This window comes from Neoarius graeffei, chromosome 1 (assembly GCF_027579695.1).
Source record: "Neoarius graeffei isolate fNeoGra1 chromosome 1, fNeoGra1.pri, whole genome shotgun sequence".
Taxonomy (NCBI): Eukaryota; Metazoa; Chordata; class Actinopteri; order Siluriformes; family Ariidae; genus Neoarius; species Neoarius graeffei.
The window spans coordinates 60,828,415-60,854,877 of NC_083569.1; the positions used below are offsets into that span (position 1 = coordinate 60,828,415).

The following is a 26,463-nucleotide window of genomic DNA, read 5'->3' on the forward strand; positions in this document are numbered from 1 at the left end:
TATAGAGATCAAAAAATCTTTTAAAAAATGTCTAGGCTGTTTTAGAACAGTATCTTGCTACTCTGAATCAAAATGTAATCAAATCATGCGACACCTGGAGAGTCCCACCAGTTTTAAACAATAATCCATTAAGTTTGTCTTTACTGCTGTTTCCAAAAGCTCGAAGCAGTGCTCTAGAGTTGATGAAGTAGGGAGAGTGTTACTGTGCATTTGACATGTGGATGATGTGTGAGAGACGAGTGCTCACATAGTGCTGGAGGCCAGGTTGGTGTCCTCGTGTTTGAGTTTGCCGTCCAGTGCTAGACCTCTCTTCTCTCGGTTGTTGTTCAGTGTCGGGGTGAGCGTGTACACCTTACAGAACGTGGAGCTGGATGACACCTGATCACTGAAGACGAGTAAGACGGACATTAAACAAAACAGTGATGAGATGCTCTCTGATCATATTGTTATTGTTCTATTGGATGCACGCAAATAGCTTGCTCCTAAATGCACACAAAGGTTTCAATAGTATACATCTTATGTGTAGAAATGAACAACAGTGTTTATGATGCAACAAACAACCTGTTTTCAGACCTGGATTAACCACAGCACATTCAGAGCATATAAAGTTATAAGACCAATGAAGAAAAGAAGGGGGGGAGAGAGAGAACAAAAGCTCTTTCACTGAGGCCGTCACTTAATTGTGTAAACATGATGCTGTAAGTAAGCCAAGAGAAACTAATCATGGTTTTATTTCTACAGGGAGTACACAGAATGGGAGAGACAGTATGTGTCTGAAGGGCCTCATATCTATTTAGCCTGTGACAAATATGGTGTTAACAAACAGGGCCACTTTTCAGTGTACACCGACTTGCACGAGAAATTCACTGCATCAGTCGTCCATTTTAATTCAAGGCGTACGCTAGCATTTTTCTACATAATCTCTGCCTGGTGCATCTGTAGTTGAATGTGATTACCACAGACAACAATTTGGACACTGAGAAAAGACATATCTAATGATCTCTTGGGATTTTCACACACAACAGTCTCAAAAGTTTCACAGAATGGTGGTGGTGGTGGGGGGCAAAAAAAAAAAAAAAACACACATTTCCAGTGAGTGGCAGTTCTACAGACGAACACATCGTCAGTGAAAGAGGTTAGAGGACAACAGCCAGACTCGAGCTGACAAGTCGTCCATAGTAACTCAAATAACCACCCTTTACAAACGCGGTGTGCAGAAAAGCATCTCAGAATGCACATCATGTCAAATCTTGACTCGTACACCACATTGGGTTCCTCTTCTGTCAGCCAAGAAGAGTGTGGGGGGGAGGCCTGGCAATATCAATAATAATACATTTATCAAACTAATTTATATAAATAATACTTTCTCAAAAAAGCTATTCTTGTGAAATGCAGTTTGTAAATAAAGCTTTAGATCCGTGTAATCTTTTCAGAGCTAGGACTTCTTTTCCAGAATGAAGAATCTGTGGTTATGTATTACTAATATAAATCAGTTTTCATCTGATTGAAACATTGCTACCATAAAACCTCAAGGAAAGCGTGAGAAACCGTTCAGCAAGAGGAGCTGTTTACTGTACTGCTCTAGTGTTTGAAAGTTGGATAAAACCACATAAGAACATCTTTGGGTAAACATCCCATCATTTCTGTTTGAGCCTATGATCGGTTTTCCTGTGAAAAACTTGTCTGTGGTAAATTCACATACTGCACTGTGATTGAGCTGAAAAAGCCTGGATCGTTCCTTTAAATATGCGGAGGAAAAGTCCAAAAATCATAGTGACTCAGGGGAGAGGGGGCCAACCCACAGACGTCCTGTAGTCACTGGAGCGCCGAAACAAGGTTCAAAACGAGCTAGATGTAATAAGAGTATTTTCCAGGTTTTGTTCAAGTTTTATTATTGCCACTACAATATATTTGTAGCCCTTTCATGATCATCTTTCATTTGATCCTGTGGCGTTTGTTTGTAACAGCAAAATCAGGCTGAGCTATCATACATCATACAGTATAAAACTAGCTTAATTTAACCTGGCCCTGACGTTTTTCGTTGTTACCGTAACAACCAAAATGTCGAGAAGTGAGAAAATGCGACTACAGTTCGATCAAACCATTTTAACATTTACCTTCTTGTAAAAAAGTTTAGAATTAAGTAGAACATGCTCTGCTGTGTAAACAAAGCCGGAGTATCTGCTCTGATTCTGCAACAGAATGGAAAGGGCGCAAGGTTTGGTACAGAGGCAACGGAGCTGTGGGTCTTGCTTCAAGTGAAAGGTGTTAGGCTCGAGCTGCGAGCTGGTTGCCAGGGGTTCTGGGTCAGTGACAGAGTACTGACTGGCCTTTTGGAGGCACCAACACAAAAGCAATCAGAGCAAAAGCTGGGGACGGTCTGTTAGGCCCAGAGTCACAGAATGAACCTGATTTAATTCATCGCCGCTTCTCTAAACTTCTGTATGCTAATATATGAAAGCTGTAAACATCCAGTTCTGTGTGGGGTACACAAAGGACATGTACAACCTCAAAGCACAAACACACAGAGGATGAGGAAATGAAAAATATTACAGAGACAGGGGGGATGTTGAGTCAGATGTAATGTTTATCAGCTCATAAGCAGAGGAATATGAGGTCAGGAAATAAAAGTATGGGGTGAGAGAGAAGAGAGGGTCTGAGATGAAAGGAGGGAGAAAAGGAGATGAGGGGATACTCACTCGGCTTCTACCTGAGCCACGGGGCATTTGTACTGTGCAGTGCTGAACAAACAGATATCAGCATACTGTCGCACTGTAGGGAGAGAACAGGGACATGCAGCGGGGTTAGCAACACTGGACACACACACACACACACGCACACGCAGTAAAAGTCACTGAAGTCCATAAAACAAATTCTATAACCCATACATAAACAGCAATGTACATCCATATAACAAGTTCTCAGTATCCCTCTCTGCTAACACCTGAATGCCTGGAGATTTCCATCAACACTGAAGCTGGCAAACAGACTTATCTAAAATATTGCCATGGTGCCATCAATAACGGAAGCAAACGCCTCTTTAAGTACTTTAAAAAAACCTCAATAACATCCTCAATAACACTGACCAACAGCTGTTTCTGTTTTCACACACACAATTATTAACTCAAGACCGCCCCTGAGCAGATACAACAACATTCCAGTTGTTAGGAGGGAAACAGAGAACGCAGTGGACAAGGATAAAAAGGGTGGAGGTGCAAAGCAAGAAAGCAATGAGCTGTAAAACCGAGCAACTGATACTCAGTAGACAGTTTCACACATTTAACAAAATAGATTTGATGTCATGAAACAAAGAAATCTGGTTTAGATTGCGTTTTACCTGAGATTTTGATTCGTTTGACAGTTTTGGTGGAGTTGTTGGTGACGTGGACGTTGACACTGATGGGTTCTCCATGGTAATAAAGCTGAGAGAGAGAAAGAAAGGGGCTTAGAAAAACTCACAGAAAGCAAACAACATAACATACACAGCACTGGATGTTAATCAAAGAGGTAGCACTGGTGCTAGTAAAGTTGCAAGCAGAGGGGACGGTCAGGGCCTTCTAGGCCTTCAGAGAAGGCCCAAACATATCAGCATTTCAAATATCTCATCTCATTATCTGTAGCCGGTTTATCCTGTTCTACAGGGTCGCAGGCAAGCTGGAGCCTATCCCAGCTGACTACGGGCGAAAGGCGGGGTACACCCTGGACAAGTCGCCAGGTCATCACAGGGCTGACACATAGACACAGACAACCATTCACACTCACATTCACACCTACGCTCAATTTAGAGTCACCAGTTAACCTAACCTGCATGTCTTTGGACTGTGGGGGAAACCGGAGCACCCGGAGGAAACCCACACGGACACGGGGAGAACATGCAAACTCCGCACAGAAAGGCCCTCGCCGGCCACGGGGCTCGAACCCAGACCTTCTTGCTGTGAGGCGACAGCGCTAACCACTACACCACCGTGCCGCCCATTTCAAATATTATATTTAATTTCTTTCATTCATTATAATTATTCTCTTCTAATTTGGCCTCATTTTCTATCAAATTTGCTTCAGAAATGAAAGGGTTACTGTCCTGAAAACATTAAAATCGAGTTATCCAAGGAGATTTTTTTGTTCGCTGTCTCTACGCTGAGAAGAGTTTAAAGCCGGCTCACTCATTGGTTAGGACTTCATTGCCGGGACAGAAGGCCATGGCAGTGTATGTTTATGTATCAAGTGACAGATGAATTAACCAATCAGATTTTGAGTTATAGTGGGAGGGACCAAAAACTGATCACCCTCGGTCTTCTGGAAGGCCAGCGCTAGCTTAACCGTGAGTTGGTGCTATCGAGAGCAAGTAGCACAGGCTAATGACCGAGAAACTAAGATTTCTGTCTCTAGACTCTTCTTCCACACACATGTAGCAATATCATAATTTCATATGAATAAAGGTTTTTGTCTTTTTCTGAACTTCCCCAAATCCCTCTGTTGTAAAATGTGTCAATTTGATGGGTTCCCTTAGGTGGGGTTTACATTAGACCGTATCAGCGGATCATCAGATTAACGTTTTTAAAACGATTAGCGTGCACACAGCAACGCCAATACACGATTTGCGTGCACACAGCAACGCCAATACACGGATACGCTCGGCTCCGCAGGCATCCTGCGCTCCAAATCACTCCGCCCTGAACAGCGAGTGCCCTCTGGAGGGTGCGCACTCCGGCCCTGCGCAGCTCACAGAGCGCGCGAGTGAAGCGCACGAGCTGTGATTCGGGACTGAGCCGCTGTGTGTGTGATCTCAGTGCATGTCAGGCATGCGTGTCACTTACCACTTGCAAGTGGAAGGATGGCAAGCCTAAAGACAATCATAACTACACAATGGGCAGTATTTGCATCAGTATTTGCAGTATTTTCATACTTTTATACTCTTTAATGAAAGGTGATACAAGGCGCCGTTTTTCAGCAGTCGCGTCACATGACCAACGCCAGCGAATCAGGAAGGTGGATGTCACAGTGACGTTGTCCAATGACGACGCCAGCTAGAGCTCAGCACAGTGTATCCGCGTATCCTCAATGTTTACACAGCACCGGACCAGACACGATCTGGATTGAATACGTGGACCCTGGCGGATTCCCGTTTCCCGGCGTTTTAATGTAAACGGACAGTGCATCCGCGAAGAAAACGAGACAGATACGGTCTAATGTAAACTTGGCCTTAGTGGCGCCACTATTGTTTCTGATGGGGCGTTAATTAGTGTGGACATTATCGTGCTTGGGATGTCTGGAAAGGGGTAAGCTGGCTTCGTGAATCCTGCATGGACAATATTCATTAATACAGTATACTGTACTCCCCAAAAAAGATGTTTATTTTTTGATGCAAGAATGTTTTGACACACATCTGCTGTTTGTATCGGATCAAATATGTAAATTAGCGTTGTAAAATTCCGTGTGAAAAGTTGAGTGTTTATCTGAGTAGCCATTTGGCTGAGTGCTAACTGGTGTATTATGTTGTCGAGATGCCAGAATTCTTTCCCCTGTCTGTGTGTTGATAGCCCTGTCATTCATTGTTTTCCAGAATAAATGCGGACAGATCAGCTCTTCGCCTCCTCTGCATCATCTATTAGCCACAGAGACACTTTTATTATTAGAGTAACTGACTGGTTACAGTCGGTTACACACCCCAGTATTTTTCACTCATAGTTAAGTGTTCATTTTCCTTTGTAATTTACTTACTTTTAAAAATCACATACAGATACACACTACCTGGCACACTGCCACTAATCCCTTGCAAAATCCTTTTGTCTGTTTCCTTCCTCATGAATGAGGGTCAGAGATCATGGACTTGGTCATATCTCTCCACTTTTTCCTGTTGTATGCCATCCTGCTACATTTTGCCAACGACATCCCACTCCAGGTCTTTGATATTGTCTGACCATCTTCTTTTCAGTTGGCCTCTGACCTTCCATTTTCTGCTGTAGGATAACAGAAGAAAGCTTGCCAGCTCTAGTAATGTATCCAAAGTACTTGAGCTTCCTCTCTATAATGTGTTGTAGCAACTGATGTGTGGTTTGAAGTTCTTCCAATATGGACTGGTTCGTTCTCATTTCAGTCCAGCTAACTCTGAATAATCCCTGACAGGCATAGCGCTCGAAAGCCTCCATTTTGTCTCATCTCATCTCATTATCTCTAGCCTCTTTATCCTTCTACAGGGTCGCAGGCAAGCTGGAGCCTATCCCAGCTGACTACGGGCGAGAGGCGGGGTACACCCTGGACAAGTCGCCAGGTCATCACAGGGCTGACACATAGACACAGACAACCATTCACACTCACATTCACACCTACGGTCAATTTAGAGTCACCAGTTAACCTAACCTGCATGTCTTTGGACTGTGGGGGAAACCGGAGCACCCGGAGGAAACCCACGCGGACACGGGGAGAACCTGCAAACTTCACACAGAAAGGCCCCCATCGGCCGCTGGGCTCGAACCCGGACCTTCTTGCTGTGAGGTGACAGCGCTAACCACTACACCACCGTGCCACCCCGCCTCCATTTTGTTTTTATCTTTTTTTTTTAATATAAAAAGAGTCCAGGTTTCACACCCATAGGTTGCAATGGGCCACACAAGCGTTCTGTGTAATTTCAGCTTCGTGTGTATGCAGACAGCTCTCTCTTTCCATAACGTCAAGAGCTCTTTTACTGTTTTATGTGCCATTCCAAGTCAGGGGTGAATTTCCTTACTACAGTTTATGTCATGATGAAAATCCTTTGCCCTGTTGCTTTTATGGTGTGTCTAACAAAGTTTTGGCTGAGCTGAAGTCCCAGCTCTAATAGTAACAGTTCGCCACTGGTTGTAAGTGTTGTAATAAAACATTATAGAAGTCCAGAATAATACTGCTAACAAAGGTGTTAATCCATAGAGGTGGTACACTGATTTTGCATGCAGAACAACCAAAATGTACAAGGTTTTCTTTGACTACAACTATGAGCAGCAGTAGGACAATGCTGTGTGATCCATCCTTATGCCCTGTGTCTGGTTGGAGTCTCATCGTGTCACTCCTGTGGAGGACGGCCCCATACGGACAGTTGAAAGTCACGCTTGGAAGACGCTCTGGACGCTTACAGTAATGCTTTTATGGCTGAGGACTACAGTTGGCTTGCTAACTTTAGGACTGCAGTTGTCATGAACAGTTTTGCACTCAAGTTTCCATCAATGAAGAGTTTATAACATCAACGAAACTGACTACATGTTAAAACTGTTAATGTTATAGTCATGCTGTCTGTTGTTGCCCAAATGAGGATGGGTTCCCTTTTGAGTCTGGTTCCTCTCGAGGTTTCCTCCTCATGTCGTCTGAGGGAGTTTTTCCTTGCCACCGTCGCCACAGGCTTGCTCATTGGGGATAGATTAGGGACAAAATTAGCTCACGTTTTAAGTCGTTCAAATTCTGAAAGCTGCTTTGCGACAATGTTTATTGTTAAAAGCGCTATACAAATAAACTTGACTACAGTGGTGCTTGAAAGTTTGTGAACCCTTTAGAATTTTCTATATTTCTGCATAAATATGACCAAAAACATCATCAGATTTTCACACAAGTCCTAAAAGTAGATAAAGAGAACCCAGTTAAACAAATGAGACAAAAATATTATACTTGGTCATTTATTTATTGAGGAAAATGATCCAATATGACATATCTGTGAGTGGCAAAAGTATGTGAACCTCTAGGATTAGCAGTTAATTTGAAGGTGAAATTAGAGTCAGGTGTTTTCAATCAATGGGATGACAATCAGGTGTGAGTGGGCACCCTGTTTTATTTAAAGAACAGGGATCTATCAAAGTCTGATCTTCACAACACATGTTTGTGGAAGTGTATCATGGCACGAACAAAGGAGATTTCTGAGGACCTCAGAAAAAGCGTTGTTGATGCTCATCAGGCTGGAAAAGGTTACAAAACCATCTCTAAAGAGTTTGGACTCCACCAATCCACAGTCAGACAGATTGTGTACAAATGGAGACCATTGTTACCCTCCCCAGGAGTGGCCGACCAACAAAGATTACTCCAAGAGCAAGGCGTGTAATAGTTGGCGAGGTCACAAAGGACCCCAGGGTAACTTCTAAGCAACTGAAGGCCTCTCTCATATTGGCTAATGTAAACGTTCATGAGTCCACCATCAGGAAAACACTGAACAACAATGGTGTGCGTGGCCAGGTTGCAAGGAGAAAGCCACTGCTCTCCAAAAAGAACATTGCTGCTCGTCTGCAGTTTGCTAAAGATCACATGGACAAGCCAGAAGGCTATTGGAAAAATGTTTTGTGGATAGATGAGACCAAAATAGAACCTTTTGATTTAAATGAGAAGCGTTATGGTTGGAGAAAGGAAAACACTGCATTCCAGCATAAGAGCCTTAGCCCATTTGTGAAACATAGTGGTGGTAGTATCATGGTTTGGGCCTGTTTTGCTGCATCTGAGCCAGGACGGCTTGCCATCACTGACAAAACAATGAATTCTGAATTATACCAGCAAATTCTAAAGGAAAATGTCAGGACATCTGTCCATGAACTGAATCTCAAGAGAAGGTGGGTCATGCAGCAAGACAATGACCCTAAGCACACAAGTCGTTCTACCAAAGAATGGTTAAAGAAGAATAAAGTGAATGTTTTGGAATGGCCAAGTCAAAGTCCTGACCTTAATCCAATGGAAATGTTGTGGAAGGACCTGAAGCGAGCAGTTCATGTGAGGAAACCCACCAACATCCCAGAGTTGAAGCTGTTCTGTACGGAGGAATGGGCTAAAATTCCTCCAAGCCGGTGTGCAGGACTGATCAACAGTTACTGGAAACATTTAGTTGCAGTTATTACTGCACAAGGGGGTCACACCAGATATTGAAAGCATTAGGTTCACATACTTTTGCCACTTACAGATATGTAATATTGGATCATTTTCCTCAATAAATAAATGATCAAGTATAATATTTTTGTCTCATTTGTTTAATTGGGTTCTCTTTATCTACTTTAGGACTTGTGTGAAAATCTGATGATGTTTTAGGTCATATTTATGCAGAAATATAGAAAATTCTAAAGGGCTCACAAACTTTCAAGCACCACTGTATGTCGTCATATCAGAATTAGAGTAATGACAACTTTCTGCTTTACAAAACCCATTCAAGGCTGGCCACTTGTTACATTCTAATGCACAGCTTTTGTTTTATTACATTCTGTGAAGTTTCTGAAAGCATCGTGCAAAACTACACTGTGCCATTCTGAAGTTTCAATTATTCTGCACTTAATGTTGAAGGTTTTAATACATTCAAATTAAACGGTACCTTAAGGCATGGTTTATTTTTGCTATATCGCAGAATGTATTGAGATACCACCATATGATATCAAATCAAATTTTGAGCATCACTAAGCCCCTAATGAACAGCACCAAACAGCCCCTCTGAGGCCTCATATTATGGGTGAAAAGCTCAAATCTGTCTCGAGAGGTGTTCTTGTGCAAGGGTATAACTATTGATGCTTTTGTACAGCATGAAAATATGTATCCATATGCAAATTATGCATGCAAACATCAACCATCCTGGAAAATATCATTAACCAAATGGTAACTGTGTGCATGAACGTGTGTTTGCATGCGTATCTATACACCTCTTTGTCAAGCGAAGCCTCCAGGTGGAGGGAGCGGTCAGACATGAGGAAGCTGCGTGTGGTCTCAACCATAGGCTGTGGTCCTGGCTTCTCCGGAGCATACTGCACCTTACGGATCACCAGCCGCACAGAGTTTCTACACAAAACACACGCAGTCTGTTAATCACTACAAATAAAAAATCTGAAACAAGCAATATAGACACACAAATTACGCTCACGCTTGTATTTACAGTGGCATATCCACCCACATACAGCACACAAACTACACTGTGCTCAGCAAGTACATGAGCATGAAGATAAAGTGCTGCACCTCTTATGAATCTTCTCCTCCACAGATTTGGCACAGAAAGCTCTAATCTCAAAGTCTACACCGCATGCCTGAGGGAGGAAAAGTAAGGATATATTAGTAGTGACAAACATGTAAGGTCAGAAAACCCACGTGAGAGAGAGAGTGCGAGCGAGTGAATGAGTGTGTTTACCTTGCCTGTGTCCTCTGGTCCAGGCTGTAAAGTGACTGAGCAAGGAAGATTCTGAGGAATCTAAAATAAAACAGCAGACGAACTGAACAGTTCTCTCATTTACAGTGGGCATGCATGTATCATTAAAAACAAATCTAGCTGTGGAGTATTTTTCACCCAAAAGAAAAATTTGAGGAAGGAATATTGCAACAATTTTCAACCTTGTCTATCTGCTGCATTGGTATCATGTGTGTGATTAGCACAGTGAAGAACTTCCTTCTACCAAGAATGAATGGAAAACCCGTTTATGCAAAAACAACACTGATGTGGGGCGGCACGGTGGTGTAGTGGTTAGCGCTGTCGCCTCACAGCAAGATGGTCTGGGTTCGAGCCCCGTGGCCGGCGAGGGCCTTTCTGTGTGGAGTTTGCATGTTCTCCCCGTGTCCGCGTGGGTTTCCTCCGGGTGCTCCGGTTTCCCCCACAGTCCAAAGACATGCAGGTTAGGTTAACTGGTGACTCTAAATTGAGCGTAGGTGTGAATGTGAGTGTGAATGGTTGTCTGTGTCTATGTGTCAGCCCTGTGATGACCTGGCGACTTGTCCAGGGTGTACCCTGCCTTTCGCCCGTAGTCAGCTGGGATAGGCTCCAGCTTGCCTGCGACCCTGTAGAACAGGATAAAGCAGCTAGAGATAATGAGATGAGATGAGATATATCTCACACACACAATGCATTTATACCACATGCACTGCTGAATTCTCTAATCTGATTGGTCAAACCTTGTTTATTGATTGAATGTTGTTAATCAAAAACTGACAGTAGTATAAATTGCAAAGGTTTTTATAAATCCATCCATCCATTATTCATAACCGCTTATCCTGTGCAGGATCACAAGCAAGCTGGAGCCTATCCCAGCTGACTACGGGCGAAAGGCGGGGTACACCCTGGACAAGTCGCCAGGTCATCACAGGGCTGACACATAGACACAGACAACCATTCACACTCACGTTCACACCTACGGTCAATTTAGCATCACCAGTTAACCTAACCTGCATGTCTTTGGACTGTGGGGGAAACCGGAGCACCCGGAGGAAACCCACGCGGACACGGGGAGAACATGCAAACTCCGCACAGAAAGGCCCTCGCCGGCCCCGGGGCTCGAACCTGGACCTTCTTGCTGTGAGGCGACAATGCTAACTGCTACACCACCGTGCCGCCGGTTTTTATAAAACGTACTTCTAATGTGTTCTCAATTTTATACTCAAGCTAATTTGATAATTTAAGCTTGTTAAACAGATTTAAAAAGCAGCTGCTTATGTGGTGAAGTTGAGTTAGCATTTATAGAAAGGAGTCTCCAGGGTCATCAATTTGTATCAGGCAGAAGTAAAGCTCTAACTAAGTTTTCCGATTTTGACAAATTTTACAGTTTCAGAGTAACGTAATAAAGAGGCTAATAAGGAAACAACTTGCTTCAGAAATATTCCAGAGCATTAAACGCAACTATAAATAAACAAAAATATATGGCTTCTTGTTCTTGAAAAAAAAAAACACCAAACAACATTCCTGTGGTGTAACAGAGATAAAGCATTACTGACATTTGAATACGTTTTGATTATTTTCCTAGAACAACATACCCAGTCATGTTTTACTCTGTAGATGATTCACTCTTTCAGACGGAATTTATCATCAGCTTGCTTTATTTTAGTAATATAGTAGCTTCATTGTATGGGATAATCCTTGTATAATAATTTGGAGTATGTTGTACTAATCTGACAATAATAAGAAGCATTTGGAGGTTTATAATATGTTCGACTGCTAAACAGGCAGCTGGAGAGGAAGAATGAGAGTAGTAATTACAGTGAAGTTAAAGGGGTGTGCGTGTTGGCCGAGCTTCTTGAGGAGACGCTCCTGCAGGCGGCTGAGTGGTTTGCGCTCCTCAGGCAGTGGAGGAAAAGCCTGGAAGGTGGAGATGTAAAGGTCCTTTCTGAAGGACAAGCCCAACACGTCCAGATCCTCTCGGCCATAACGAAATGCACACGTCAGAGTCACAAACACTGACCAGGAAGTGAGGAGAAAAGGAAGAAGTTTTTTCTTGTTTTTTTGTTGTTGTTTTTTTTAATGCATGATGCAAATGTAGATATGGTCATGAGAGAGATTTAGGTAAACAGATGTCTGAATTTTTTTTTTTTTTAATGTCATGAAAATGAATCGTCAACAATTCACTCACCTTTTCTGTCTTTAAGGTATTCTGGGTCGACCAAAAGTACTCCATCTAAAGTCAGTTAAGAGAAGGAAACGGGTGAACATGATAGCATATACTATACACTATAGAAAGGTCCATTCAGTCCTACAAACTTGAGTCCGAGAAACTCTACCTAAAACATCAATCACAAAACGACATTCTTGACAATACCGATTATTAAACACAAATAACTACCTATACAGTCTACTCATTATTGTCACATTAGGCCCATTGTCTTTAAACCTTTTATTCATTTCATTTCAGTCCTGTATACGAGAAAAATGTGCTATGATAGAAGCGCTGATAAAATGTATAAATCGCATGTTCAATTTAAAGTCACAGCCTCTTACAGAAGTGGACACTTGGAAAAACAGGGTTTTTTCTAGAAAAATTTAGTATGAGGGCGCTAACCATGGCGAGGGAGCGAAGCGGGGGGGGGGTGGGGGTGGGGGGGGGGGTGCCGGTTGTCCCCCCCGCCGTGCAAAGCCTTTGAAAAATGCTCCAATGGGACATTCTGAGTGTCTGAGAGGGAAATTGTAACAAATTGTCTGTCAACATTGAAAAAGAAAGAAGTAATCATCTTCTGCCCCGGACAGTCTTTGGCTTTCTTCCGCTTCGTGCCGCGGGATGACATCTTTAAATGCCCAAGTGTCAACAAAAACAACTCGCGAACTACTTCTGTCAAAAGCTCCCGCGCTGGTGGGTGAAAGGTCATTCAGTCTCGAGAAATCTCGCTCTACAAGTCAGCTGACCTTGTATGTAACCCATGTCAAATCTCGCGAGAGCAGCCGCGACAAGTAAACAACTAAACAACATGGCGCCTCAGTCTGGAAAACGCCAATTCGGATTGTTTTTGCACCGTCTGGCGGTGTATCTACTATGATTGGAATATTTTTGGAGCAATTATAACGTATTTGATGATCAGACACATTGTCACGTAGTGTTGCTGGGATGTTTTCACGGAGTCGGTAAGGGGGCGCACGCCGAGAGTAAGAGGGCGCAGCGCCCCTGTTCCCCCGTTTAGACGAAAGCCTGAAAAAGATGAGCCGTGACTAAGTAACTTACATATATTTCATAACATGCAGCACTATGGTAACATGACATGCTTCATAGCATTTATATGTGTGGCTCCTTGGGAAAATCATCACATGGTGAAATTTTGGACATTTTCTACTATACACCATCCTGAAACCTGCAGACTTTCCTGAGAGAAAATTAATTTTACGTCACTTGTCCATCGTGGGTCACAGGTGAGCTGGAGCCAATCCCAGCTGATATGGGGCGAGAGGTGGGGTACACCCTGGACCGGTCGCCAAACTATCACAGGGCAAACACAAAGATAGACAGCAGTTCACACTCACATTCACACCGAGGGGAAATTTAGAGTAGCCAGTTGATCTAACCCGCATGTCTTTGAACTGTGGGAGGAAACCCGGGGCACCTGGAAGAAACCCACACAGGCACAAAGAGCTCATGCAAACTCCACACAGAAATATGTATGGCTTCTTCGAGTCAAGTTGTCAAAGTAGGTCATGAGCAATTTTAGCCATAACCCTACAGTCTTTTTGCTGCTGGCCAGAATACAGTCACAGCGACACCCAACGCATTTTCCTCAGGCGATCTCGTATACAAGACTAATAATGCAAGATGTAATAATAATAATTTCAATTTATACAGCACGTTTCTCAAAACGCAAGGTCGCTTTACAATTGGGGGGGGCGAGTCCACAGGGCGCACGAAAACAAGTCCCATGCCACCAGCACAGCCGCCGCGACAGCACCGGGCAACATCACTTGGAACACCACGCCATGGATCCACAAAGCGAGCACAGACACACCACCACGCAGAGTGCTGGTATGTCCCAAACCGCCTGCACAGTCGCCGCGATGCCTCTGAGCAACATCACTTGGAACATCACGCCATGCACTAAAGCACTGCTGCTGTACAGAGCGCTGGACAACCACAATGTTAAAATGAGCAATGAGCTCACTGCAGTCCATAGCGAGGAGCACAGGCATCACCCACAGCGAACCAAGGCCTGGAGGGAACCGACACCCAAAACTGGGTCCGGAGCTATGCCACAACCGGCGGACAAAAACGCTCAAACAAAAATAAACAATGATGTAGAAACAGATGGACAGTTTAGCCAACAAGAGTCATCAGGAGATGACATATCCCCCCGGCCCCCACATTAAACCCCACTCGAAATTTTCCTAAGTTGAACTGGTTGCCATGGAAATACGGAAAAAAATACAATTAAAATAAAATAAAAATCACAGAAATCCCAAAAGGCACAACTCCTCTAATCACTTAAACGGTCAGGTTTCGTGAAAAAAAATTCCTAATCGTTTGAGTTATGCTCCGGAAACTAAAATGTTTACAGATGGACGGACAGAGCGATAGTTATATTCCCCTGCATTATATGCCAGGGGGATAAAAATCTTCAACTATAGCCTGTAATCATTAGTCTAACCATCAGGCTACAGACACAAATAAAAAGAAGCTGATATGTCCTATAATGGTTCTTAGTAGTTTCAGTACATCATGTATACGCGCCTGTTCACATTTTTCTGGCCCAGAAATAAGCTCCAACCCCAGCCAGGACAGAGCCGCTCAGCTTCACCACCAACAAGTGTACGTAGTTTCAGTAGAAAGTGTGGGGTTGGTTGGATGGAGGTAAAGTGCCCTCTTTGCATTTGAAACTCATCACATAGGCTTTAGAAAATTACAAACTGCTCCTTTAATCGCTTAAGGTCCGGGTCAGACTGACTCCTTCAAAATTTCAAGTATTCTCTTTGATCAAAGAACATCAAAGCAAAAGAGAAGTGAAAGTACTTAATGGACATACAGTGCCTTAAAGTATTCATACCCCTTGAACTTTTTCACATTTTTCCACCTTACAACCACGAACTTAAAAGTTTTTTTTTATTGAGATTTTATGTGATAGAACAACACAGAGCAGCACATAATTGTGAAGTGAAATGAAAATGATAAATGGTCTTCAAAATTTTAAACAAATAAAAATCTTTAAAATGTGGTGTGCATTAGTATTCAGCCCCCCTGCGTCAATACTTTGTAGAACCACCTTTTGCTGCAATTACAGCTGCAAGTCTTTTGTGGTATGTCTCTACCAGCTTTGCACATCTAGACACTGAAATTTTTGCCCATTCTTCTTTGCAAAATAGCTCAAGCTCAGCCAGATTGGATGGAGAGCGTCTGTGAACAGCAATTTTCAAGTCTTGCCACAGATGCTCAATGGGATTTAGGTCTGGACTTTGACTGGGCCATTCTAACACATGAATATTCTTTGATCTAAACCATTCCATTGTAGCTCTGGCTGTATGTTTAGGGTCATTGTCTTGCTGGAAGGTGAATCTCCTTCCCAGTCTCAGATCTTTTGCAGCCTCCAACAGGTTTTATTCCAGGATTGCCCTGTATTTAGCTCCATCCATCTTCCCATCAACTCTGACCAGCTTCCCTGTCCCTGCTGAAGAAAAGCATCCCCATAGCATGATGCTGCCACCACCATGTTTCACAGTGGGGATGGTGTGTGCAGGGTGATGAGCAGTGTTAGTTTTCCGCCACACATAGCGCTTTGCATTTAGGCCAAAAAGTTCAACTTTGGTCTCATCTGACCAAAGCACCTTCTTCCACATGTTTGCTGTGTCCCCTACATGGCTTCTGGCAAACTGCAAACGGGACTTCTTATGCCTGTCTTTCAACAATGGCTTTCTTCTTGCCACTCTTCCAAAAAGGCCAGATTTGTGGAGTGTACGACTTATAGTTGTCCTGTGCACAGATTCTCCCACCTGAGCTGTGGATTTCTGCAGCTCCTCCAGAGTGATCATGGGCCTCTTGGCTGCTTCTCTGACCAGTGCTCTCCTTGCTCGCTCTGTCAGTTTAGGTGGACGGCCATGTCTTGGTAGGTTTGCAGTTGTGCCATACTTTTTCCATTTTTGAATGATGGATTGAACAGTGCTTCTTGAGATGTTCAGAGCTTGGGATATTTTTTTATAACCTAACCCTGCTTTAAACTTCTCCAGAACTTTATCCCTGACCTGTCTGGTGAGTTCTTTGGTCTTCATGATGCTGTTTGTTCTTCAGTGTTCTCTAACAAACCACTGAGGCCTTCACAGAACAAGTGTATTTATGCTGAGAGTAAATTACACACAGTAGGACTCTATTAACTAATTAGATGACTTCTGAAGGCAATTGATTGCACTGGATTGTATTTAGAGGTATCAGAGTACAGGGGGCTGAATACTAATGCACACCACATTTTTTCAGATTTTTATTTGTTTAAAATTTTGAAGACCATTTATCATTTTCGTTTCACTTCACAATTATGTGCTACTCTGTGTTGGTCTGTCACATAAAATCTCAATAAAAAAAAACTTAAGTTCGTGGTTGTAAGGTGGAAAAACGTGAAAAAGTTCAAGGGGTATGAATACTTTTGCAAGGCACTGTACATTTTGGATTGACGAATGTTTTCTCTAGAAATCACAGTAAACCCTTTTAGCCAAATAGTCTTCCAATAGACGACACGATACAATCCAAACATCAAGCTGTTTAACGTGTTCATTAATTTATATAAATGCCAGCAGACAGAAAGGACTTAAATTAAACACATTTGTTCAAGTCTACATAATGGTTTTCTTCAGAGACCCTAAATTGCACTCAACTAAATAGAACTGTGCACAGACAATCCCTGCTGTTTCGCAGCTCTGCTTAAGTGCACACACACTGGCACACTGTTTCAGTGAAGGAGGCAACAATTACAAAAATCACCTTGTGAAAACGTGATAATTACAAAACGTGAGATTTGGAACTCACTCTGCGTTGCACATTCAGATCCATTATAAATCACCTTCATTAGTGAAACTCCCATCTCTCTCTAACGCAATTAAATCGGTTTCTTCTTAGATTAGCTGCCATGGCAACAGTGAAAGACACAGGCACATCAACGATGCAAAGAGGCATTGGAGAAAGCAAAATGCATTACTTATCCCAAAGCCAGACTATAAATCATATGTGAAGAACAATGTGGACTTGTCATGCGAAAGCATGTTGAAGACTTGAGCATTTCAAGCGACAACAGAGTCTGCAGGCTTACACGAACTCTGATGTATATGCAACTACAAGAAATGAGCCACGCTCTCAGTTCAAATATTCACAACCAGAATGCGTATTAAAATTCATCTCATCTCATCTCATTATCTCTAGCCGCTTTATCCTGTTCTACAGGGTCGCAGGCAAGCTGGAGCCTATCCCAGCTGACTACGGGCGAAAGGCGGGGTACACCCTGGACAAGTCGCCAGGTCATCACAGGGCTGACACATAGACACAGACAACCATTCACACTCACATTCACACCTACGGTCAATTTAGAGTCACCAGTTAACCTAACCTGCATGTCTTTGGACTGTGGGGGGGAAACCGGAGCACCCGGAGGAAACCCACGTGGACACGGGGAGAACATGCAAACTCCACACAGAAAGGCCCTCGCCGGCTCCAGGGCTCGAACCCAGGACCTTCTTGCTGTGAGGCGACAGCGCTAACCACTACACCACCGTGCCGCCCGTATTAAAAAAAAAAAAAAAAAAAACACTTGAGTTTAAATCCATTTTATAGCATTTATTGGTGTACATTTATATTAGGTAGCATGTTGAGATCTTGGAATTATAGGTTTCCATCTGACATTTCTGCGATTATGATACTGAGCCATAAATTTTTGACCCTCATGAAAAAGTCACAGACTTCAATGATTTTTTTTTCTTTATTCTTGGCCAATTCTCACCCACTAACATGTGCTTCCTCTGAGACATGTGAAACCGTTAACTGCACTTTTTGAACTGCTCATGTTGCATCACTTAACACACTGAGGAAAGCGCTATCTGCTCCCTTCTGCATGCATGAGTTCACAGATGCCAGTGACGGACTTGTGTCATGGGTTTTTGCTCTTTTGGACTCCCAGCCTCAGATGGCTATGGCATTGTCGGGACTCGAACTAGAGCTCTCCAGACCACAGGGCAAACATCTTTCTGTTGCACCACTCAGAAGCCCAGATAAACTTTTAATGAATGAATGAATGAATGAATTTATGTATTTCGAACATGTATAAAAAATATGTATGTAACTATTTGTACATACAAAAGAAAGAAAACGAGAAAGTGACAAAAAAAAGAATAAATAAAATAAAGAGCTAAGACAGTGATTCTCAAACTGTGGTACGCGTACCACTCGTGGTACGCGGGCTCCATTCTAGTGGTACGCCAAAGAATCACTTAATTAAATATAAATAAAATTAAAAAAATAAAATAAAACGTGAAATACTATCCATAATATCCGAATGGATGAAAAATATCTTATCAACCGATGACAAGAAAATGAAAGGAGATACAAATTAAGTTAATAATTTTAAAAAGTTTGCAAGTGCTTCTGGGTAGCCATACGTAGCGTACATACGCATTCCCGCTGGTTCCGCTGGCAGACGGTTATCCGCCATTGGTAGACTAGGCTGTGATGGGAAAAGGTGGAGGTGGCTTTGCTAATTATGACGAGTACGACAAAATTACTGTCGTGGCTTAAATCCGCGAATGGGAGCGTGGATCAGGAGAGAGGGAGAACTGAAGAGGACGTGTGTGAGCCGAGCGCAGATTCTAACGACAGTGGCAAAACCAGCCCCAGAACTGCTAGCAAACGGCAGAAACCAGTGAGGAGGAAGTATGACGAAAAATACATAAAACTGGGATTCATTTGGAGCGGGACAGAGGAGCTGCCCAGGCCGCAGTGTGTTGTATGCGGGGACGTTCTGAGCAATGAGTCCATGACATCTCAAACGGCATCTTACAACCAAACACACAGCACTAAAGGACAAACCAATGGATTTTTTTTTAACGAAAACGTGATGAACTGAAGCAGTCCAAGTCCACCATTCTGTCCTATGGTACACCCGCAGCCAAAGCACAGGAAGCTTCATATCGTGCCAGCCTCCTGATCGCCAGAGCCGGTAAGCCGCACACAATCGGGGAACTGCTGTGTTTGCCATTAGCCAAAGAGATGACACGTATCATGTGTGGAGAGAAAGCTGCCAGAGAGTTAAACTTGGTGCCGCTTTCAAATGACACCGTGTCAAGGAGAATAAATGACATGGCTGACGATGTTAAAAAGACACTGATTGAGCGCATTAAGAACAGTAGATATTTTACCATACAGCTTGATGAGACTACAGATGTTGCAGATTTGGCCAATTTATTTGATTCATTATTTAAGTACAGTGTTTTATTTTCCTATATTTAAACACAGTGTTACTGTTCAAAGTACTGTGTGTAATGTTACAGTGGCCAACAATATTAAATATACTTGTTAAATAAAACCTCTGCCTTGTTTTTAATGAATACTTAAGCCTACTACACTACTGTATTTTAAATGTTGGTCATTATGGTGGTACTTGGAGAGCCAAGTATTTTCTGAGGTGGTACTTGGTGAAAAAAGTTTGAGAACCACTGAGCTAAGACATTACAATACACCGCACATTGTTCGAAAAAGGAGTGGGAAGAAGTACAATACTTTTTTAAAATTTCCCACCCCTTTTTAACTACCCCGAAATCCAAACTTCATTAATACACCTATAAAAATATATACCATATATACACTTCATGAATATCCAGGGTGTGATTTGTCAAAAAACCAGAAGGGGGGATGGTTTTTTTTTAATCATGAAACGTCACAAAATTAAGGTAACAATAGGCTAACAGCTCAATAACATCCGATGATATCAAATGAATAACACTAAATGAAAACGAACACTAAACCAGAGATAGTAAATTCATCTTCCTATCTCTCTGACTAAATACACGAACACTAACACACAACAAAGCTCGCATTGCTTGTCGCGTTGCTGTGATGTTTCTCTCCCTCCGGATTAAATGGACAGTGACTCGAAAATCACTGAAATACATGAATACTAAATGAACAGTTTACTCTGATGGCGCAGTTCATGTGGCCTTTCTGCTTTCCCGTCGGTGCGCTATCCGCCGCGTTTCGCCCTTCTTTAATCCACATTTCTGCGAATTTCTCAGCAGGGAAGGAACGCACGTCTGGCCCATTGACAGCGAGGAAAAGAAGGCTGTCAGTGTGGATCCATTCATTCTGTTGCGCTCATCAGTAAGGATGTGATTCATGGCGCTAAATCCACGTTCACACTCTGGATATTGTTATTATCTACAATGTATCTATTTGCTGGGGACGTTCGTGAACATCAAAGCTGCCACTTCGGGTCATTTTGAAAGTGAGTGCAATGTAGACCAAAGAAAACTGTCTCACAACATGCCTGTCATGTCAACTTTTTTTTTTTTGTTTTTTTTGTTTTATTGACGGGGTTGTCCCCGAGGATTTTTTTTTCAGCAGAGATAAAAACCGGGGGGGGGGGATGATCCCCACCATCCCCCCCAGCAAATCGCACCCAGTGAATATCTATATAAATATATAATTACAAAAATTTATATATATATATATATATATATATATATATATATATATATATATATACACACACACACATATATATACATATATATATACATATATACACACACACACACACACACACACCATAAATATCTATATAAATATTTAATTACAAAATTAAATATATACTACATTCCATATATACACTTCATAAATATCTATATAAATATATAATTACAAACACATATATATATATATATATAAAAATTTTTTTTGAATGAATGAATTTAAAAAAAAGGTACTGACTGCAAAGTCATCGAAACTTTTCAATTTTTTTTTTTTTTTGTTAAATTGTGTAGGGTGTTTTCCTATATGCCACAAGAAAAAGATCAGGTGGATGAGATGGGGTCATTTTGATGTGCCGAGGGTCCCTTTTCTCCATTTGCGGACTGTTTTCCTACCTCTTGAGGTAAAACAATATGGCCCTACAGAAACAGCCAAACACAAGGAGCTTTAACTAATTAGCATAACTATGAACTGCGTCACACCAAGATGGCGACACACGGAAAACATCGTGACTCTGTATCGACCTCAGAGAGTTTTGAGTCGCAGAGATACAATTTGTGGTTGACGTTCGCAAATAGATCTGTGAAAAAGACAAATATATATTTTCTCTGGTACTGCTTTTGCGTTATTACTTCTTTCTCTGCAAGATGAAAACATTAGTTGTATAACTCTGTACTCAGACTCACCAATCCAAGACAAGCGCTGCAGATTCTTCAGATTTTGCGCCCATTTCATCCTTCAGTCGATTCCAGTGGTCGATCTGTCCCTTCACGAAAATTTCTGCAGACAACCTTTTGGTTTCCATCACTTTTCTGGCGTGCTTTCTCACTGATTCACGTTGATGTTTTCCTTTTCTTTTCTGCTGGCTTTTAGCTGGCAGGAGAGCAGAGTCTGCCATGTTTGCCCATGCTGACTTGTTTTGGTTAAAAGTAGGTCAAACACGCCCCATGGTGGTCACGTGATATCGTTGCTCACTTGCTTCAGCAATCTCCGGAATCGTAAAACGCAGGACGCTTTTTATCCCGGCAAAGCATTTACACATGAGATACATGGTGTGTGCAGCATCGCAACTCCTCAATTTCAACTCGCATCAATGCAAAACATCTCGAAACTCCAACAGCAATAGAACATTTTTCCACAGAATTCAACTTTGCAGTCAGAGCCTTTAACAATTCCTAGTTTTAAGCAGTGTTCTGGTATAAAACGTCTCATACAGTGAATGCAGAATGTATTCTCACCTCACACCCAGTATTCCCAGAATAGCTTAATTCCCAGAATAGGCTTCACTGCAACCCTGACCAGAAGCTACTGAAAGTAATCGAATGCATGACTCCCATATATTTTTTGTGGCATAACATTAACTAATTTGTGCCAAAATAGACAAAAAAAATTCCAGTTTTGATTTTTGTAGTAAATTATAAATAAATAAACCCAACAAGCTAAGTGGGTTAAGACTTCAGCTAATTCATGTCACTACCGTAAATGCTCATGAGATTGTAGAGCTACAAGTGGGCTGGTGTTGCTAAAGAAAATTAGATTGCTAACAGGAATAAATGAGATACAATTTATTGCATCTGTACAAATCAGTAAAAACTCTTTCAGACTCACCAACTGGATCCACATGATCTAGATGATCCACAAAGTCCCTTTTGCCCAAGTACACTGTAAGCTAAGAGGAGAAAAACACAAGTCATTTGATGCCACTTAAACCAGGGCTTCTCAACCTTTTCTGCTTTGAGGCCCACCTATTCATACTTGTAACAAGTCGGGGCCCATTAAAAAAGATCCCCCAATTATTTTGGCTCATCTATTCTATTAGAATCTAATAATCTACTGTAAAGTGTATGAATGAGATGCAACATCACTCCCTGTTACAGATGGGAGCCCAGGAATTAAATAAGTGCAATAAAAACAAACTTAGATTGTAGCTATTGTATTTAAAACTGTATGGAAGTGCCAGAAGCCAACATAAACCCATGCAGGGCGTTCTCAGTCAAAAGGGATTAATGATCCAAAAGTGGAGTCTGGTCCATTAACACAAGAGCTTATTGCTATGTTTGTGTACAGCAAACAAGCACGTTATTAAAACCAAGACGTACACTCAAAAGAAGTGGATATAGAAACCACTCAATGGGATTAGATCTTTACACACTAGTAAAGAAGGATTTTTTCCTCTGAAAGAAAAATTTATTAGCTAAATTTGACATTAGTAGAATAAATTTTGATCCTATTGTAGCTGTAACTAAATACAAAGACGATAGTTATGCATACTATTAATTAACTTAATGTGAAGATAACAGATTTTAAAGGGGTTTATGATTGTGTTCATTTTTAGCCTTTTGTATCTGTAATTATTTGTATCTGTACATGCATGTCCCCACGAGCTCTGCTGATCAACTTATCGTGTTTAAATAAAAAAGTTATTCGTTCATTAAGAGTTGGAAAATTATCCATCTGTCAAGTTCCCTGACATCTCAAACTACCTGGTGCTGCAGACATCGTTCTACACGGACACACAGATGAAAACCTGGAAGAGCATGGAGGAGTACAACTTTTTATATGTGGCTGGGTTAAAGATTTGGGGATCAGGACACTACAAGATAAATCCTGCATCATTTTTGCCCAGGGTTGGAGGAATTTCTGGGCTTTTTGTACGCGTCTTTGCGGTGGTACGCTACAAGTTTTAGTATTGGGTGTAAACAAACCACACCCGCTCGATTCTCAATCCTCCCTGCTCTTCTCTTCCAGCAGGCATCGCAGATCCATATAAGTTACCCACAAATGTATTTATTTATTCTGCCCACTGCACGCGCTCTGTGTGCGTACGGGTTAAACGTAGAGGAGCAACGTGACAAAAATAAAGGCTTGTTCTTCTTAATTTACCCACAAATGTATTTATTTCACTTGAAAAGCATACAGCAAACCAGCTACCGGATTTGGGATACTACGACATCCTGAACTATTTAGTATTTAGCTTCAAACTTGAAAAAAAACTTGCGGCCCACTAGATGGCACCTCGCGGCCCACTAATGGGCTGCAGCCCAGCGGTTGAGAAACAAATTACTTAAACACTGAAGTAGGAAGCAAATCAGAGTGCTTAAATGCTCTTCTTGGGGATTATTCACCCCCCTACACACACACTTACACAACAAAAAGTCTGAATCATTCTAAGCTGACCCCAAGCTGCTCCACACCCTTCCTGTCGATGACCCTGCCAGACCGAGTGAGATCACAAAAAACATCTTCCACACAAACAGCGACACTGAGACAGTGAACAGATGGACTACACAAAAGGAAAGAGAGCAAGCAACACAGAAGGAGATGGTCCACAGAGAGAATGGGGGGGGGGGAGACACACGAGTCCATCACATGTGTACACATACATATTCAGGTAAAATTACCTTGCAGTTGGGGCTGGACTTCTTAAAGACTCTGCAAGGGAGAGAAAACCAATATTATTAGAAACACACAGAGTGGAATTCCTGTAACACTGAAATATACTATTTCAGGTCAGTGTAAATGTATCAGATGCAGGATTGCTGTATTTGAAGCTAAACACTGATTTTCTAAAAGAATGTCAGAAATTTGGCAAGAGGAAAGGAGATCAAGAGAGACAGAGGTGTACTGTACATGTTGCAATGTGTCTGATTGTAATGCAGTGTGAGGGGTAGAAATAGCTGTGGTGAGAAACTTCACATTCCCTGCCAAGCTACCCACATAAAACAAGTGAAAAAAATAACACCATCAAGTCTTCCACAACGCTCCTGAACATTTTTCCTATCCATTCTGCACCCCCATTTTCTACCTCTCTCTCACACTCATCTCTTATCTTGGCATCTTTATTTCTCCCTCTTCTTAGATAAAAACTCGTCAGAGAGACAGCTGACAGAAAAGCCATCTACACACTTAACCTGATTTTACACAGGCACTTGCACTGGAACAAGTTGCCTGTCTAAACATGATTTCTTCTGGAAAAATTCAACACCGGTGGGTGCAATCTGCTCCACTTTACGAGGTGGTCCAACTTGTTCTGGGCACAACTTGTTCTTGTTTACTATCTAAACACAAATCAGTGGCAAGTAGGAGGGCTTACACGTGCACAGTAGCATTCATCCAGGTCATTTATCATCTGGACAAGACTGCAAAATTCAACTGTCAGTTGTTCAAGTGTTTTTCCCGTGTCAAAATTCTCCGCCTTTAAACAATGGAGTCGAGTGATTCCCAAGCCAACTGCTGTGATAACTAAACTAAAGAAGTAGTTGTTCTTACCCTCATCCAGTTATGAGGAGATACAGATCATTGTTTGCTTTTTCAATTTAAAATTCCTCTGAAAGAGCCGACTCAAAGAGTCGATTCATTCCTCGAATGATATCACTCGGAGTGAATCAATTTTCCAGAAGTGAAAGTTGGATTTACCGCCGAATCACCGAGCATTTAAGGGTGATTCTCATGAAGCTGCAGTGAACATGTCCAGGACGCATTTTCCAAAATCAATACTTAATTCACATAAACTCTGATATTTTGTGTAAAGAAAATAGGAAGCACTGTATGGACAAATGGTTTTCATCATCATATAAACAAATTTTTATATCAATTAAACAAAAAAATCTATGGAAATTCTCATTACCGTTATGTGTCCGCATCCCTTTTTTTAATGTTTACTTTAAATCATAAAAAAATTCCTAATTATATAAAAAAATAGTGTAAAGTTATTTTAAAACATCTGTATTTATGCATAATATTAATATTTTTTGTGTTGAACAAAAAAAGGTACTTGATTTTAAACAAAATAACTGTGTCCGCACCAAATGTTTCTCATTACCGTTTCATGATTTCACCCCCCTATAAAAAGTACACCGTGCCTTTAAATTGATCAGCTATCCCATGATGCATCACTTCAGATACAAGATTCAAAATGGAGACAAGGTCAGTTGCTCACTCTTCTCTTACTTTGTGATATTTATGTTAATGTTGCTAAATCTGTCCTCAGTTACACTGTATTATCATTACCATTATGGTTTAATACTCATTACTTTTAAAAATAAAAAAAATTATTATTTTATGATTATCACCACAATATAAGGCTTTAACATGTGGCAAAGTTATAGGTTGCTAGCATTTCAGGTTATTTGTGAAATTAGCCAAGAGTATCTCATTACCGTTACTCAACATTCTCATTACCATAAAATAAAATGTCAAAAAAATATAAAAGTAGTTGTCATGGACTGTGCTGTTCATTTAATGGGATATTTTGTGGAAATATGAAATAATTTGTCAAAAAATGTTTTTAATTCATGATCTAACTTCATCATTTACTGTAACGGTGATGAGAATTATTCTGGATCATGTAAGCCTCAAATAAGAAAATTCTATTAAAATATTTTCCATTAAAAAAGATCAACATAGTAAAGTTCACACTCTCAACTTGAAAAAAATACTGAAATGAGGTGAAAAACTTTATGTTAATGTGAAGGTCTTCATGAGAATCACCCTTAAACAGAAATGAGCAGCAAGAGAACAATAAAGCAAGTTAAAAACAAGCTTCTGATCACTGATTTGTGCATATGCACTTTTTTATTTACCTGTCTAACCTCCGGTTTGCCAC

The 26,463-nt window shown here is 41.5% G+C and overlaps 1 protein-coding gene across 1 annotated transcript in view; it reads right to left on the reverse strand.

The window, feature by feature from the left end:
- The window catches only part of arrb2b (arrestin, beta 2b), a 112,984-nt gene that overhangs the window by 14,785 nt on the left and 71,736 nt on the right, over positions 1-26,463 (reverse strand). The window contains exons 2-11 of the mRNA XM_060935922.1: positions 24,260-24,290; positions 22,467-22,527; positions 12,309-12,353; positions 11,939-12,135; positions 10,106-10,165; positions 9,937-10,004; positions 9,627-9,762; positions 3,338-3,422; positions 2,700-2,772; positions 248-385 (exon numbers count right to left, since the gene is read on the reverse strand). Coding sequence (XP_060791905.1) covers positions 248-385; positions 2,700-2,772; positions 3,338-3,422; positions 9,627-9,762; positions 9,937-10,004; positions 10,106-10,165; positions 11,939-12,135; positions 12,309-12,353; positions 22,467-22,527; positions 24,260-24,290 — 894 coding nt within the window. The remainder of the gene's footprint in view (positions 1-247; positions 386-2,699; positions 2,773-3,337; positions 3,423-9,626; positions 9,763-9,936; positions 10,005-10,105; positions 10,166-11,938; positions 12,136-12,308; positions 12,354-22,466; positions 22,528-24,259; positions 24,291-26,463) is intronic.